Below are 12,795 nucleotides of genomic sequence, written 5' to 3'. Positions count from 1 at the left end.
GATGGGAAACATCAGGCAAATCCAAGCTGAGGCATATTCTATGAAAAAATGTTCTGTAACTCTCTAAAAATATCAAAATCATGAAAGACAAATTCTAAAAAGCTTGACAGATTGACAGAGACTAAACAGATATACAACTAAATGTAATGTGTGATCTTTTTCTTTTTTTTTTATTTTTGTCAATAAAGGACATTAGATGGGCAATGAAATTATACTGTGATTATTTAAGAGATATAATTGTTTTTAGGAACTAGGGGGTAAAAGTGTATGTCTATAATTTGTTCTCAAACTTTACATATGTATAGATAGAGATGAATTAAAGCGAACTTGCTAGAATGTTAATGTTTTAGTGTAAAGCTTTTTTTAATTTCTAAGCAATTAGGTAAAATATTAATATCTTATAAAAGTAGATGTGGATACATGTGTGTCTGTTTCTTTACTTTTCTATGTATTTGAAGTACTTTATAATATTTTTATTTTAAATATTCTTCTAAAGTGAAATTATCATTCACTAAAGTAAACTCAAGTCTTTATATTACAAAATGCATTGTGGGGGAGTACCTGATTTTAAATATTACCAAAAAATCTGTTTGATAATTTATAAGTACTATCTTATTTATAACATGGAAATGTTCATCATCATTAAAAATGTATAAAGCCTTTGTATTTAAGCATGTCAGAAAAGTGTCTTAAATCCAGAATTAGGTTTCCCAAATGTCAGTTTCTGATAAAGTTTTTACCAGTTTCCCAATAAAACGAGAAGTAGAATAGAGTAGTGGTAGTGAGGTTTTATAAACTTATTTTCTTTTAAAATTTCTTCTTTATTCTAGACTTTTTACCTTCTTATTGATCATACATTCTTTTATGAGATGATAGTTATGGTAAGAGGATAGCTTAAGATTTTTTTTTTAATGCCCTTATTCGGCAAAATAAAAGATAGAATTCCCATACTGGTTGCCATTTTGAGAGATTACTGGACTATAAAAGCAAAGAGTAAGGGAACTGTATTTTCATTCTTTTTAAATGTAATATTTGAGAATGGAAAATTAATGATTCAGTCATTAGTCATTGTCTTTATTTAACTTTTCTTCCAAAATTTGCTAACAGAAATCACAAGTGTGCTTAAAATGAACAGGATCCAAACATACCGTAATTCCAATTTTGTACCTATAGAAAATGTACCTTTGATATAATAGAAAATATTTGCCTCATTTGTTTTCTTGTTGTTTTTTCTTTATTCCCTCTATTTTAGGGCAAACACTGTATCCTTGATGTGTCTGGAAATGCCATAAAGAGATTACAGATTGCACAACTTTACCCAATCTCCATTTTTATTAAACCCAAATCCATGGAAAATATCATGTAAGTGTAAATAAGAAATAGGCTCTAAGTAGAGATTCAGTCTCTGTCACTTACTAAATTAGGTAATTTACTTAACCTCTCTGCATCTCAGTTCCTTTATCTGTGGAATGGGAGAAATTAATAGTATACCCACCTCTTACGGTTGTTGTGAGAAGTAAATAAGCACTCTGTGATATGAACTATTATCATTATCAGCATTAATCTACTTAAAAATAAAATAACTTCCGTCAGTGGATTGAGCGTCAGCCTGCGATCCAAGTGTCACTAGTTCCATTCCCATCAGGGCCCATGCCTGGGTTGCACATCAGGTCCCCAGTTGGGGGCGCGAGTAAGAGGCAACCACACAGTGATGTTTCTCTCCCTCTCTTTCTCCTTTCCCCTCTCTCTAAAAATAAATAAATAAATTATTTAAAAAAAAAATAACTTCCGGCAAAGAGGGAAACCTAGACAGACATGCTGGGTCTCCCTCCACAACTAAGAAGGAATACAACTACCTCAAAACTACAGACAACCATAAGTTACAGAAAATCAAGCTGCATGGTAGTCAAACAAACAAAGGTATAAAAAAGAAATAGCCAGACACGTAGGAGGGGCGGAACCCGGGCAGAGAGGATGTGGTGTGGTGGCAGCGGCAGCAGCAGTAGGATGGCGGAAAGCACACGTTTTAAAAAGTAGGGAACGACACCTGGGGAGTGTTCTCAGCTCCTGACCAGACCCCACAACTCACGGTCTCAGCACTGGGAAAAAGCAAGCTTCATTGCTTCTGACTGTGCAAACCAGTGGGGGTTAGGGCAGAGGCAGAAACTGCCAGTCTCTCAGTAGAGTCCGCTTGTTTAAAGGGCCCCCACAGTCCTAGATCATCCACAGACCCACCCACCCTGGGAACAACGGCCAGGGCAACAGCTAGAGAAGCACCAGTCCCACACCAGAGTGGGAGAAGTGCCTGGAAAAGGGGTGAATGCTGAGCAAGCGGCATTGTTCCCTCTCTGAACCCCCCTACATCGCCACAACGTGGTGAAATGGGTCACCCTGTACTGACGAATACCTAAGGCTCCACCCCTTGTAACAGGAGTTACAGCTCTACCTAGGACACAGAGGCAAACAAACAAAGGAGCCTGTCAAGATGAGGAGACAGAGAAGTATGGGGTAACTAAGCAACGAGGAGATAGCCAACCTAAAAGATGATGAGATAGCCAACCTAACAGACAAGGAGATAGCCAACCTAACAGATGAAGAATTCAAAACACTGGTGATAAAGATGCTCACAGGCTTGACAGATATACTTGAGTATGGAAAATGCATAAGGGAAGAAGTGAAGGCTATGCTAAGTGAAACGAAAGAAAATCCACACAAAACTGATGGTGAAGGGAAGGAGACTGGGGTTCCAATCAATAATTTGGGACATAAGGCAGAAAAAAATAGTCAACCAGTACAGAAGGAGGAAACAAGAATTGAAAAAAATGAGGAGAGGCTTAGGAACCTCTGGGACAACTTTAAACATGCCAACATCCAAATCATAGGTCGCCAGAAGGAGAAGAGGAAGAACAAGAAATTGAAAGCTTATGTGAAAAAAATAATGAAGGAAAACTCCCCAAATTTGGCGAAGGAAATAGATATACAAGTTCAGGAAGCACAGAGAGTCCCAAACAAGCTCAACCCAAGGAGGACCACACCAAGACACATCATAATTAAAATGCCAAAGGTTCAAGATAAAGAGAGAATCTTAAAAGCAGCAAGAGAAAAGCAGAGTTACATACAAAGTACTTCCCATAAGACTGCCAGGTGATTTCTCAGTGGGGATTGGGGTGGAGGCAGAAACTGCCGGTCTCTCAGCAGAGTCCTCTTGTTTAAAGAGCCCCCATGGTCCTAGAACATCTGCAGACCCACCCACTCTGGGAATGACGGCCAGGGCAGCAGCTAGAGGGGTGCCAGTCTGGTGCAGAAGTGGGAGAGGTGCCTGGTAAAGGAACGAGTGCTGAGCAGGAGACATTGTTACCCTTCCCCCACATACAGCACCACAACATGGTGAAACAGGTCGCCCTGTACTGATGAATGCCTAAGGCCCCGCCCCTTACAACGTAACAGGAGCGACAACTCTACCTGGGACGCGGAAGCAAACAAACACAGCAGCCTGTTAGAATGAGGAGACAGAGAAGTATGGCCCAAAAGGGGGACTGGATCAAGATTCCAGTGGGAGAACTAAGCAACGAGGAGATAGCCAACCTAACAGACGCAGAATTCAAAACACTGGTGATAAAAATGCCCACAGGCTTGACAGATATGCTTGAGTACGGCAAACGCATAAGAGAAGTGAAGGCTATGCTATGTGAAATGAAGGGAAATCCACACAAAATCAATGGTGGGGGGCAGGAAACCGGGCTTCAAATCAATGATTTGGAACATAAGGAATTAAAAAACAGTCAACCAGTGCAGAATGAGGAAGCAAGAATTGAAAGAAATGAGGAAAACTTCCCAAATTTTGTGAAGGAGATGGATATACAGGTCCAGGAAGCACAGAGGGTTCCGGGTAAGCTGGACCCAGAGAGGACCACACCTGGATGCATCATGATCGAGATGCCAAAGGTGAAAGAAAGATAAAGAGAGAGTCCTGGGGGCAGCAAGAGAGAGGCGAAGAGTTGCCTACGGGGGGGTGGGGGGGCAAAAGGACTATCAGCTGATTTCTCAGAGGACACTTTGCAGGCAGGAAGGGACTGGCAAGCAGTATTCAATGTGATGAAGAGCAACCTACAACCAAGATTACTCTATCCAGCAAAGCTATCATTTAGAATGGAAGGGCAGATAAAGTGCTTCCCAGACAAGGTAAAGCTAACGGAGCTCATCATCACCAAGCCATTATTACATGAAATGTCAAAGGGACTTACTTAAGAAAAAGGTCAAAACTATGAACAATAAAATGACAACAAACTCACAACTATCAACAACGGAATCTAAAAAATAAAAACAAAATCCAACTAAGCAAACCAGAATAGGAACAGACTCATAGGTATGGGGATCATTTGGAGGGTTATCAGCTGAGAGAGGGGAGGGGATAAATGGGTAAATGGTGCAGGCACTAAGAAGCATAATCAGTTGGTACAAAATAGGATGTTAAGAATAATACAGGAAAGGGTGAAGCCAAAGAACTTACATGCACGACCCGTGGACATGAACTAAGGGCGGGGTGGAATTGCTGGAGGGAAGGGGTAGACTAGACATAGGGGAGCAAAGAGGGGAAAAATTGGAACTACTGTAACAACATAATAAAATATACTTAAAAATAATTTTATAAAAGATTATCAGAATAGATAAGGAAAAAACAATTTTGTCGCTTCTGTAGAAGAGGAAAAAAATATTTTCTTTCTACTCTTCTAGGTTCTAAGCTGAGTCTCTGTAGTAAAAGATTAACAAGAGAAAAGCATACAGGTTTATTTGATTTAACTTTTTTTGTGGTATGGAAACCTTCATAGGGATTTGAAGACCCAAAGAACTGATTAAACCTTAGTATTTTTATACTAGGTTTGATGAAAAGTATAAAACCACAGAAAAATGTAATAGGACTATAGGATATGAACTAAGAGTAGTAAGCCAAGGGAAACTTAGTGAGGCCTGTTTGTTCACATTCCTCTTAGCATCCCTCCATCTTCAGAGATAAGATGCTACTTTTCTCCAGATATAGAGAGGTATCTCTCTCTTATGGCCTACTTCTTGGAAAGGTCAGAGTTCTTCCTGTACCTGCCTTTTTTCAAATTCTTTTATCTTAAAATATTCAGCATGCTAGGGTACCATATTTGGAGATGGTGTGTTATGAAACTTCTCAACTAGATGTTGCTTTCATAAGACATACCCTAAATATTAGACTGTGGAAAGACCAAAAATAAGAGAATAGAAAAAGATATACCATCCAAAAATCAATCAAAAGTAAGCTGGTTTATGTTACTATCCAAGTATAGTTTAAGACAAGAAGTATTAATAGAGATATAAAAGAGATTTCATAAAAATAAAAGTTTCACTCTCTGAGGAAGATATATTTAGACATTTGTTTACATTTAGTAGCATGGTTTCAAAATATATAAACACAGACTTAGAACTGTACAGGAAAAACATTATTCCACAATCATAGTAGGTGAACTTAACACATTAGCTAGGAAGTAATAGAATAATAAAAGAAACAAAAAATCAGTAAGGATATAGAACAGCACAAATTTAAAACTTTACCTCACATATGTAGAACATTACACTCAACTTCTGTAAAAATTACACATTTATTTGAAGTGCACATAAAACAACTAGTTTCAAAACTAATCCAATGCTAACCTACAGAATTGAAATGATTGAAAACAAGTATTCTCTGACCATGATGAAATTAAAATAGAAATAAATAATGAAAAGATTATTAGAAAAATGTCAATATATTTGGAAATTAAACATTATATTTCTGAATGGGTCAAAAAAGAAATTGGCCTAAGTTAACAAATGTTTTGAACTAAATGGTAATGAAATTGTCACAAATTAATTTGGAGGATCTAGTAGCCTTGGTGATGGAAAATCCACAGCCTTAAATATTAGGAAAGAATGTTGGAAATCAAATATTAAGAAATAAATGTTGAAGATCTAAGATCGTGAGAAATAAGAAAAAGACCAGTCAAACTCAAAGAAAGTAGAAATTAAAGAAATAGAAAACAAAACTATGGTAGAAAGGATCAACAAAACCAAAAATGTTCTCTTTGAAAATACTAAAATGTTAATAAGAAAGGTCAAGGAAAGAAAATAAAGGCATAAATAATATTAGGAATCAAAATGGGAATATCACTGCACATCCAGTAGACATTAAAAAGGTTAATACAGACAACCCAGTAGAAAAATTAGCAAAAGACTTGGATGCTTAACAAAAAGGGATATCCATATAGTCAATAAACATGAGATGGTGATCAGTTAATCATATGCAAGTTAAAACCACAATGTCATACACTACCACTCACACACCAAAATACCTAAAATGAAAAATAGTATCAAATGTTGGCAAGGTTGTGGAGCAACTGAAACTCATAATACTGATAGGAGTGTAAACTGGTACTTCCACATTGGTAAACCTTTTATAGTATCTCCTAAAGGTGGACATACACATAACTTAAGACCTGGAAGTCTCATTCCTGGAGATATAATCAATAGAAATGTTTACCAAAGACATGTACTAGATTATTGATAGAAATACTATTCAAAATAACCAAAACCTTGAAACTATCCAAATGCACATTAGCGAATACATAAATTATGACATATTCACACAATGAAATATTCTACAGCAGCGATTTTCAACCTTTTTCATCTTATGGCACACATAAACTAATAATTATTAAAGTAGACCAAAATTTATATTTTTTGCCAGTCTGACAAAAAAAAAATAGGTATGGTTTTGATTCATTCACACTGGACAGATATTGTTGTGTTGGCTGTTGTCATTTTTTTATTTGGCAGTCTGAGGGAAAAGAGGTCAGTGCTCCGAATAAATAGTTAGGTGTTGCATGTTTTAAAAATTCTCATGGCACACAGGTTGAAAATCACTGTTCTACAGTAATGAGAATGAGCTGTCTCCAACTACACATGAAAGTACAGGCATACCTCAGAGATACTGTAAATTTGGGCCCAGACCACCACAATACAGCAAATATTGCAAGAAAGCAAATCACACGTTTTTTAGTTTCCCAGTACATAAAAAGTGATGTTTACACTATACTGTAGACAAGTGTGCAGTAGCATTATGTAAAAAAATGACGTACATACCTTAATTATCTTTATTGCTGCCCTGACTGGTGTGGCTCAGTGGATTGGGCATTGTCCAGCAAACCAAAAAGTTGCCACTTCAATTCCCAGTCAGGGCACATGCCTGGGTTGCAGACCAGGTCCCCGGTTGGGAGCAGGTGAGAGGCAACCCATTGATGTTTCTCTCATATCAATGTTTCCCTCTCTTTCTTCCTTCATTCCCCTCTCCCTAAAAATAAATATTTTTGTAAAATATTTTATTGCTAAAAAATGCTAACCATCATCTAGCCTTCAGCAAATCAACCTTTTTGACAGTGAGGGTCTTGCCTTAATGTGATCGTTGCTGACTGATCAGGGTGCTGGTTGTTGAAGGCTGGGATAGCTGTGGCAATTTCTTAAAATAAGACAACAGTGAAGCCTCCCTCACTTATTAATTCTTTCATGAACAGTTTGTCTTAAAACATGCAATGCTGCTTAATAGAATTTTACCCATAGCAGACCTTTCAAAATGGAAGTAAACTGCTGCTTTATCAACTAAGTTTATATTTTAAATCCTTTCTTGTAATTTCAACAGTCTTCACAGCCTCTTCATCAGGAGTAGATTCCATCTCAAGAAACTACTTTCTTTGTTCATTCATAAGAAGCAACTCTTCGTGCAGTCAGTTTTTATCATGAGATTGCAGCAATTCTGTCTCGTTTTCAGGGTCCATTTCTAATTCCATGCAAGTAGTAACCAGAAGAGAGCAAGAGTGGCATTTACATGCAACAAGGACATTATGTATTAATAAGAGATTCAGTGTGGCAAGAAGATATAACAGTTATAAACATTTATGTGACTAACGATGTCATTCAACATATGAAGAAAAAACTGACAGAATTAAAGAGAGAAAGTTTTACAATAATAGTTGGAGACTGCAATACTCCACTCACAATAATGGATAGAACAACCAGACAGAATATAAGTAAAGAAATAGAGAACTTAAACCACACAATAAATCAGCTAGACCTAACAGATACATACACAACACTACTCAACAACAGAGTACAAAGTGGGGCAAAAGTAGATTTACAGTTTGTATGGAAATTAATAAATAATACAAGAATAAACTTTCATACACAACTGTAAACATACTTTTGCCCCACCCTTTATACATTCTCATTTGCACATGGGGATGTTATTCAGGATAGACCATAGGTAAGAAATTGTATCAATAGGTTTTAAAACAGAAATAACATAAAAGTATCTTCCCTGATAACAATATGTTGAATTTAGAAATCAATAGCAAAAGTAAGACTGGAAAACTCACAAAATTGTGGATCAGAGAAATCAGAAAATATTTAGAGATTAATGAAAACAAAAACATCAAAACTTAGCAGATACAGTTTACATTAAAAAGCAAGAAAGACATCAAATCAAGCTAACTATACCTTAAGGAACTAGAAAAAGAACAAACTAAACCCAAAGCTAGCAGAAGAAAGAAAATAAAAACTAGGGCAGAGATCAACAAAACAGAGAACAGAGGACTTCAGGTCAAGATGGTTGCATAAGTAAACACAGCTCACCTTACACAACCACATCAAAATTGTAACTAAAATATAGAACAACCATCACTCAGAACCATCAGAAATTGAGTTGAATGGAAGACAGACAACTACGGAATTAGAGGAACCACATCCATTCAAACTAGTAGGAGGGGCAGAGACAGGAAAAGGGCTGGTCCCACATCCACAAGTGCTGGATAAAAATTTGAGAGGGATATCTTAGGAGGAAGAAGTCCCAGCCCCACACCAGGCTTCCCAGCCAAGGGTTCCAGTGCCAAAAGATCACTCCCCATAACTTCTGGCTGCAAAAACCAGTGGGGATTTACTTGGTAGAAGAAACCGCTGGAATCCCAAGCAGTTACTCTTAAAGTACTCACACATAGAGTTACTTAGACACTCCCTCTGAGCTCCACCACAGGGGTAGCAGTCGAAATGCACCAGTAGCATACAGGGAGAAACTGAGGTGTCTAGCATTAAGGCAAGAGCTGGGGGAGAGAAAGGCAGGCAGAGGCCATTGCCCTTTTCTGAATCCTCCCCCGACAAGAGCCACAGAGCTGGCAAGCTGGTACCATATCTGAGACCCCTGATCCCCAAAGACTCCACCCCACCCAACTTAAGGGCCCACCCAAGCTGTTTTTCCATATGAATGGTTCATGCTTCACAACATCCTAAATCCTCTCAACAAGCAAAAGCAAGCCTCAGTGAACCCCAGCCCCTATATTTCTTGATAAGAGGCCACGGGCCCAGCACTAGCAACAGCCAGCCTAGATTCACAGCTTGGCTTCCGTGGGAATCTCCAAGCCCAGCACAAGTAGCAACCATCTCCCATGATTTATAGCTCAGGCAGGGTGGCCCTGGGCAAAACAGTGGGGGCTGACCTTGGTCTGCACCACCCGGAAACACCAGAGCCTGCGCACCCAGTGAATAGCTACAGGCCACATCAGAACACCACCACCCTGCCCCTGCACAGCTGATCCTCCACAGAAGAACCTTGCAGCTAACTGGCCTGGTAAATCCCTCCTATTGACCTGCCAACAGCAGGCAAGGCTCAGCTACAAGAGGAGGCAGTGCTTAGCTCACACAAATGGTGCACCTTGAGTACCCAGCTTGGGTAATAAGAGAGGCTGTGACACGGGACCCTACAGGACACCTACCACATTAGGCCATACTATGAAGACAGGGAGTCATAGCAGCTCTACCTAATACATAGAAACCCAGGGAAGCTGTCCAAATGAGACAAAGAAACATGCCCCAAATGAAAAAAGCAGATAAAAACTCCAGAAAAAGAACTAAACAACATTGAAATAGGCAATCTATCAGATGCAGAGTCCAAAACAGATTATATGTTTGCTCAAGGAACTTAGTGAGGACCTCAACAGCATAAAACAGATCTGGTCAGAGATGAAGGATACACTAATTGAAATAAGTAACAGTTTCCAGGGAAACAACAGTAGAGTGAATAAAGCTGAGAAATCAATAATTTGGAACATAAGAAAATAAAAAACCAATTAGAACAACAAGAAAAAAATCAAAAAAACAAGGATAGTGTAAGCAGCCTAAGGGAAAACTTCAAGAGCTCCAACATTCACATCATAGGGCTGCCAGAGGGAGAAGAAAAAGACCAAGAATTTGGAACTCTATTTGAAAAAAATAATGAAAGAAAACTTATCACAAAGCCATTATTAAAGGAAATGTTAAAGGAACTTATTTAAGAAAAAGAACAACAAAATTATGAACAACAAAGTGGCAAAAAATACGTATCTATCAACAATTGAATCTAAAAGCAAACTAAACATGAACAACAAAACAGAATCATGTATACAGAGAGCGTTTTGATAGTTACCAGATGGAAAGGGGTTATGGGGGAATGGGTGAAGAGATGAGGAGATTAAGAAGTACAAACAGGTAGTTACAGAATAGCGGTGGGATATAAAGTACAATATAGGAAATAGAACCTATGCATCATCTATGGGTGTGAACAATGGTGTGGCAATTGCCTGAGGGGGTGTGGGGTGCTACATGGAGGAGGGTAAAGAGGGGAAAATTGGGACAACTAATAGCAGAACCAATAAAATATAATTAAAAGGAAAAAAGAATAGAAAACATTAGTAAGTCAGTGAAACCAAAAGTTGGTTCTTCGACAAGATCAACAAAAAATGGCAAATATTTAGCAAGATGGATTAAAGAAGAAGAATTCAAACTACTAAAATATGAAGTAAAAGTGGGAACAGTGCTACTAATACTACAGAAGTAAAATGATTATTAGAGTACTATGAATAATATGTCCAAAAGAATGGATAACGTAGATGGACAAATTTCTAGAAACAAAATCTACCAAGACTAAATCACAAAGAAAAAGGAAACCTGAGTTGACTTATAACTAGTAAAGAGAATGAATCAGTAATTGAAAACTCCCAAAAAAGAAAAGCCCTGAGCCAGATTAAAAATCTAATGCCAATCCTTTTCAAACTTTTTTTTTTAATTGAAAAGGACGGAACACTTCCTAACTCATTTTATGAAGGCAATATTACCCTGATATAAAGACACTACAAGAAACTACAGAATAAAATAACTTATGAATGTTGATGCAAAGATCAGCAACATGATACTAGCAACCCGAATTCAGTAGTATATTAAGAAGATTATACACCATAACCAAGTAGGATTTATTCCTGGAATGCAAGGTGATTTGACATGAAAATCAACATAATAAACACCACATCAGCAAAATGAAGGGAAATCCACATGATCATCTCAACTAATTTTTTAATTGGGTTGTTTTCCTGTTGAATTTTAGGAGTTCTCTATTTTGGATATTAACTCTTTATTTTGTCTTTTTATGTTGTGTATTGTATCTTTTGATATAGGAAAAATTTAAAATATTTATAGTCTTTTTTATTCTTTTGTTACCTGTGCCTTTGAAATCATAACCAAAAAATCATTTCCAAATCCAATGTTGTAAAGCTTTTGTCCTGGGTTGTTTTCTTTTTAAGAGTTTTATTTTCTTATATTTAAGTCCTTGATCCATTTTGAGTTGGTTTTTTAAAACATCGCTGTGATGTCAGACTTAACAACTTTTTAAATATCGTCAGTTCAGACTTTCCTGATTTGTAAGTTTTGTGTGTGTTTTTCAATTTGTTTGATTCAAGTTCCAAATTGTCATGAACAGACCTTATTTGGAATTTGATTCAAACATCTTTTTTTTCCTATTTATTAATTGAAAAAATTAAGTCAGTCTTTCTGCAGTTTTCCCCAGACTATATTTTTCTAATTGTGTTCTAGTGTTCAACGTTTTTGTCCCCTTTATTATCTATGAATTGGTAGTTAGATCAGAAGTTTTTATCAAAGTCAAAAATGTCAAATCTTAGGGTTTGTTTTCTTTTTGCTTGCCGTGAGCCAATGCAAAGACGTGTTGAAACTCTTCTCTGTTGTTCTGAGTATATAGCTACATATTCAGTGACTGAATCTAGCTTTTAATGACGTTCATTGTCTCAGTAGCGCTTAACTTTTCATGATTTTGTTTTATGTCTTCTCCTTTGTTATCTTTCTTCAAAAAGTATTAAAATATAGTAGTTACCAATTTCTAAATTTATTTGCATAGGGAAATGAATAAGCGTCTAACAGAAGAACAAGCCAGAAAAACATTTGAGAGAGCCATGAAACTGGAACAAGAATTTACTGAGCATTTCACAGGTTGGCATCATATGTGTCAGTGCCCTTTGTGATAGAATTTTGCTTTAGAGCAATATGAAGTGACCCATTGAAATGGATTTTGAACTGTGCCTACATACCAGTAGTAATTAATGCTGTCATTTTCAGAATAATACATCTAACCTAGGCAGTGGTGATGAGGAATCCTGAAATTTGGTGTTTCTCTGGTTATTGATTAGGACAGCATGTACAGGAATAATTCATACATGACCGGAGAAAAAAGATTTTATTTCATCTGTGAAAGTGACTTTTCTCTTATATCTTTGTAAATCTTAATCCATTTTAAGATATTACTTATTTAAAAAGAAAAGACTTGGGTAGCAGTTCCCCAATAATCTCTCATTCATTTGTCCTTTAAATCATTCTGTAGATATCTCTGAACAGGGTTTTGTCATTATTGTTTGAAATATTTGGTGTTAA

The 12,795-nt window shown here is 37.0% G+C and overlaps 1 protein-coding gene across 12 annotated transcripts in view; it reads left to right on the top strand.

Moving 5' to 3' along the window:
* DLG1 (discs large MAGUK scaffold protein 1) overlaps positions 1–12,795 on the top strand; it is a 311,643-nt gene that overhangs the window by 297,161 nt on the left and 1,687 nt on the right. For all 12 annotated transcript variants that reach the window (XM_090278549.1, XM_090278460.1, XM_090278531.1 and 9 more), the window contains 2 exons: positions 1,253–1,362; positions 12,266–12,357. In XM_090278549.1, the coding sequence (XP_090134675.1) occupies positions 1,253–1,362; positions 12,266–12,357 (202 nt within the window). The remainder of the gene's footprint in view (positions 1–1,252; positions 1,363–12,265; positions 12,358–12,795) is intronic.

Source organism: Furipterus horrens, unplaced genomic scaffold (assembly GCF_987537825.1).
Source record: "Furipterus horrens unplaced genomic scaffold, mFurHor1.1.pri manual_scaffold_1, whole genome shotgun sequence".
Taxonomy (NCBI): Eukaryota; Metazoa; Chordata; class Mammalia; order Chiroptera; family Furipteridae; genus Furipterus; species Furipterus horrens.
This window is presented reverse-complemented; position numbering and strand designations above follow the sequence as displayed.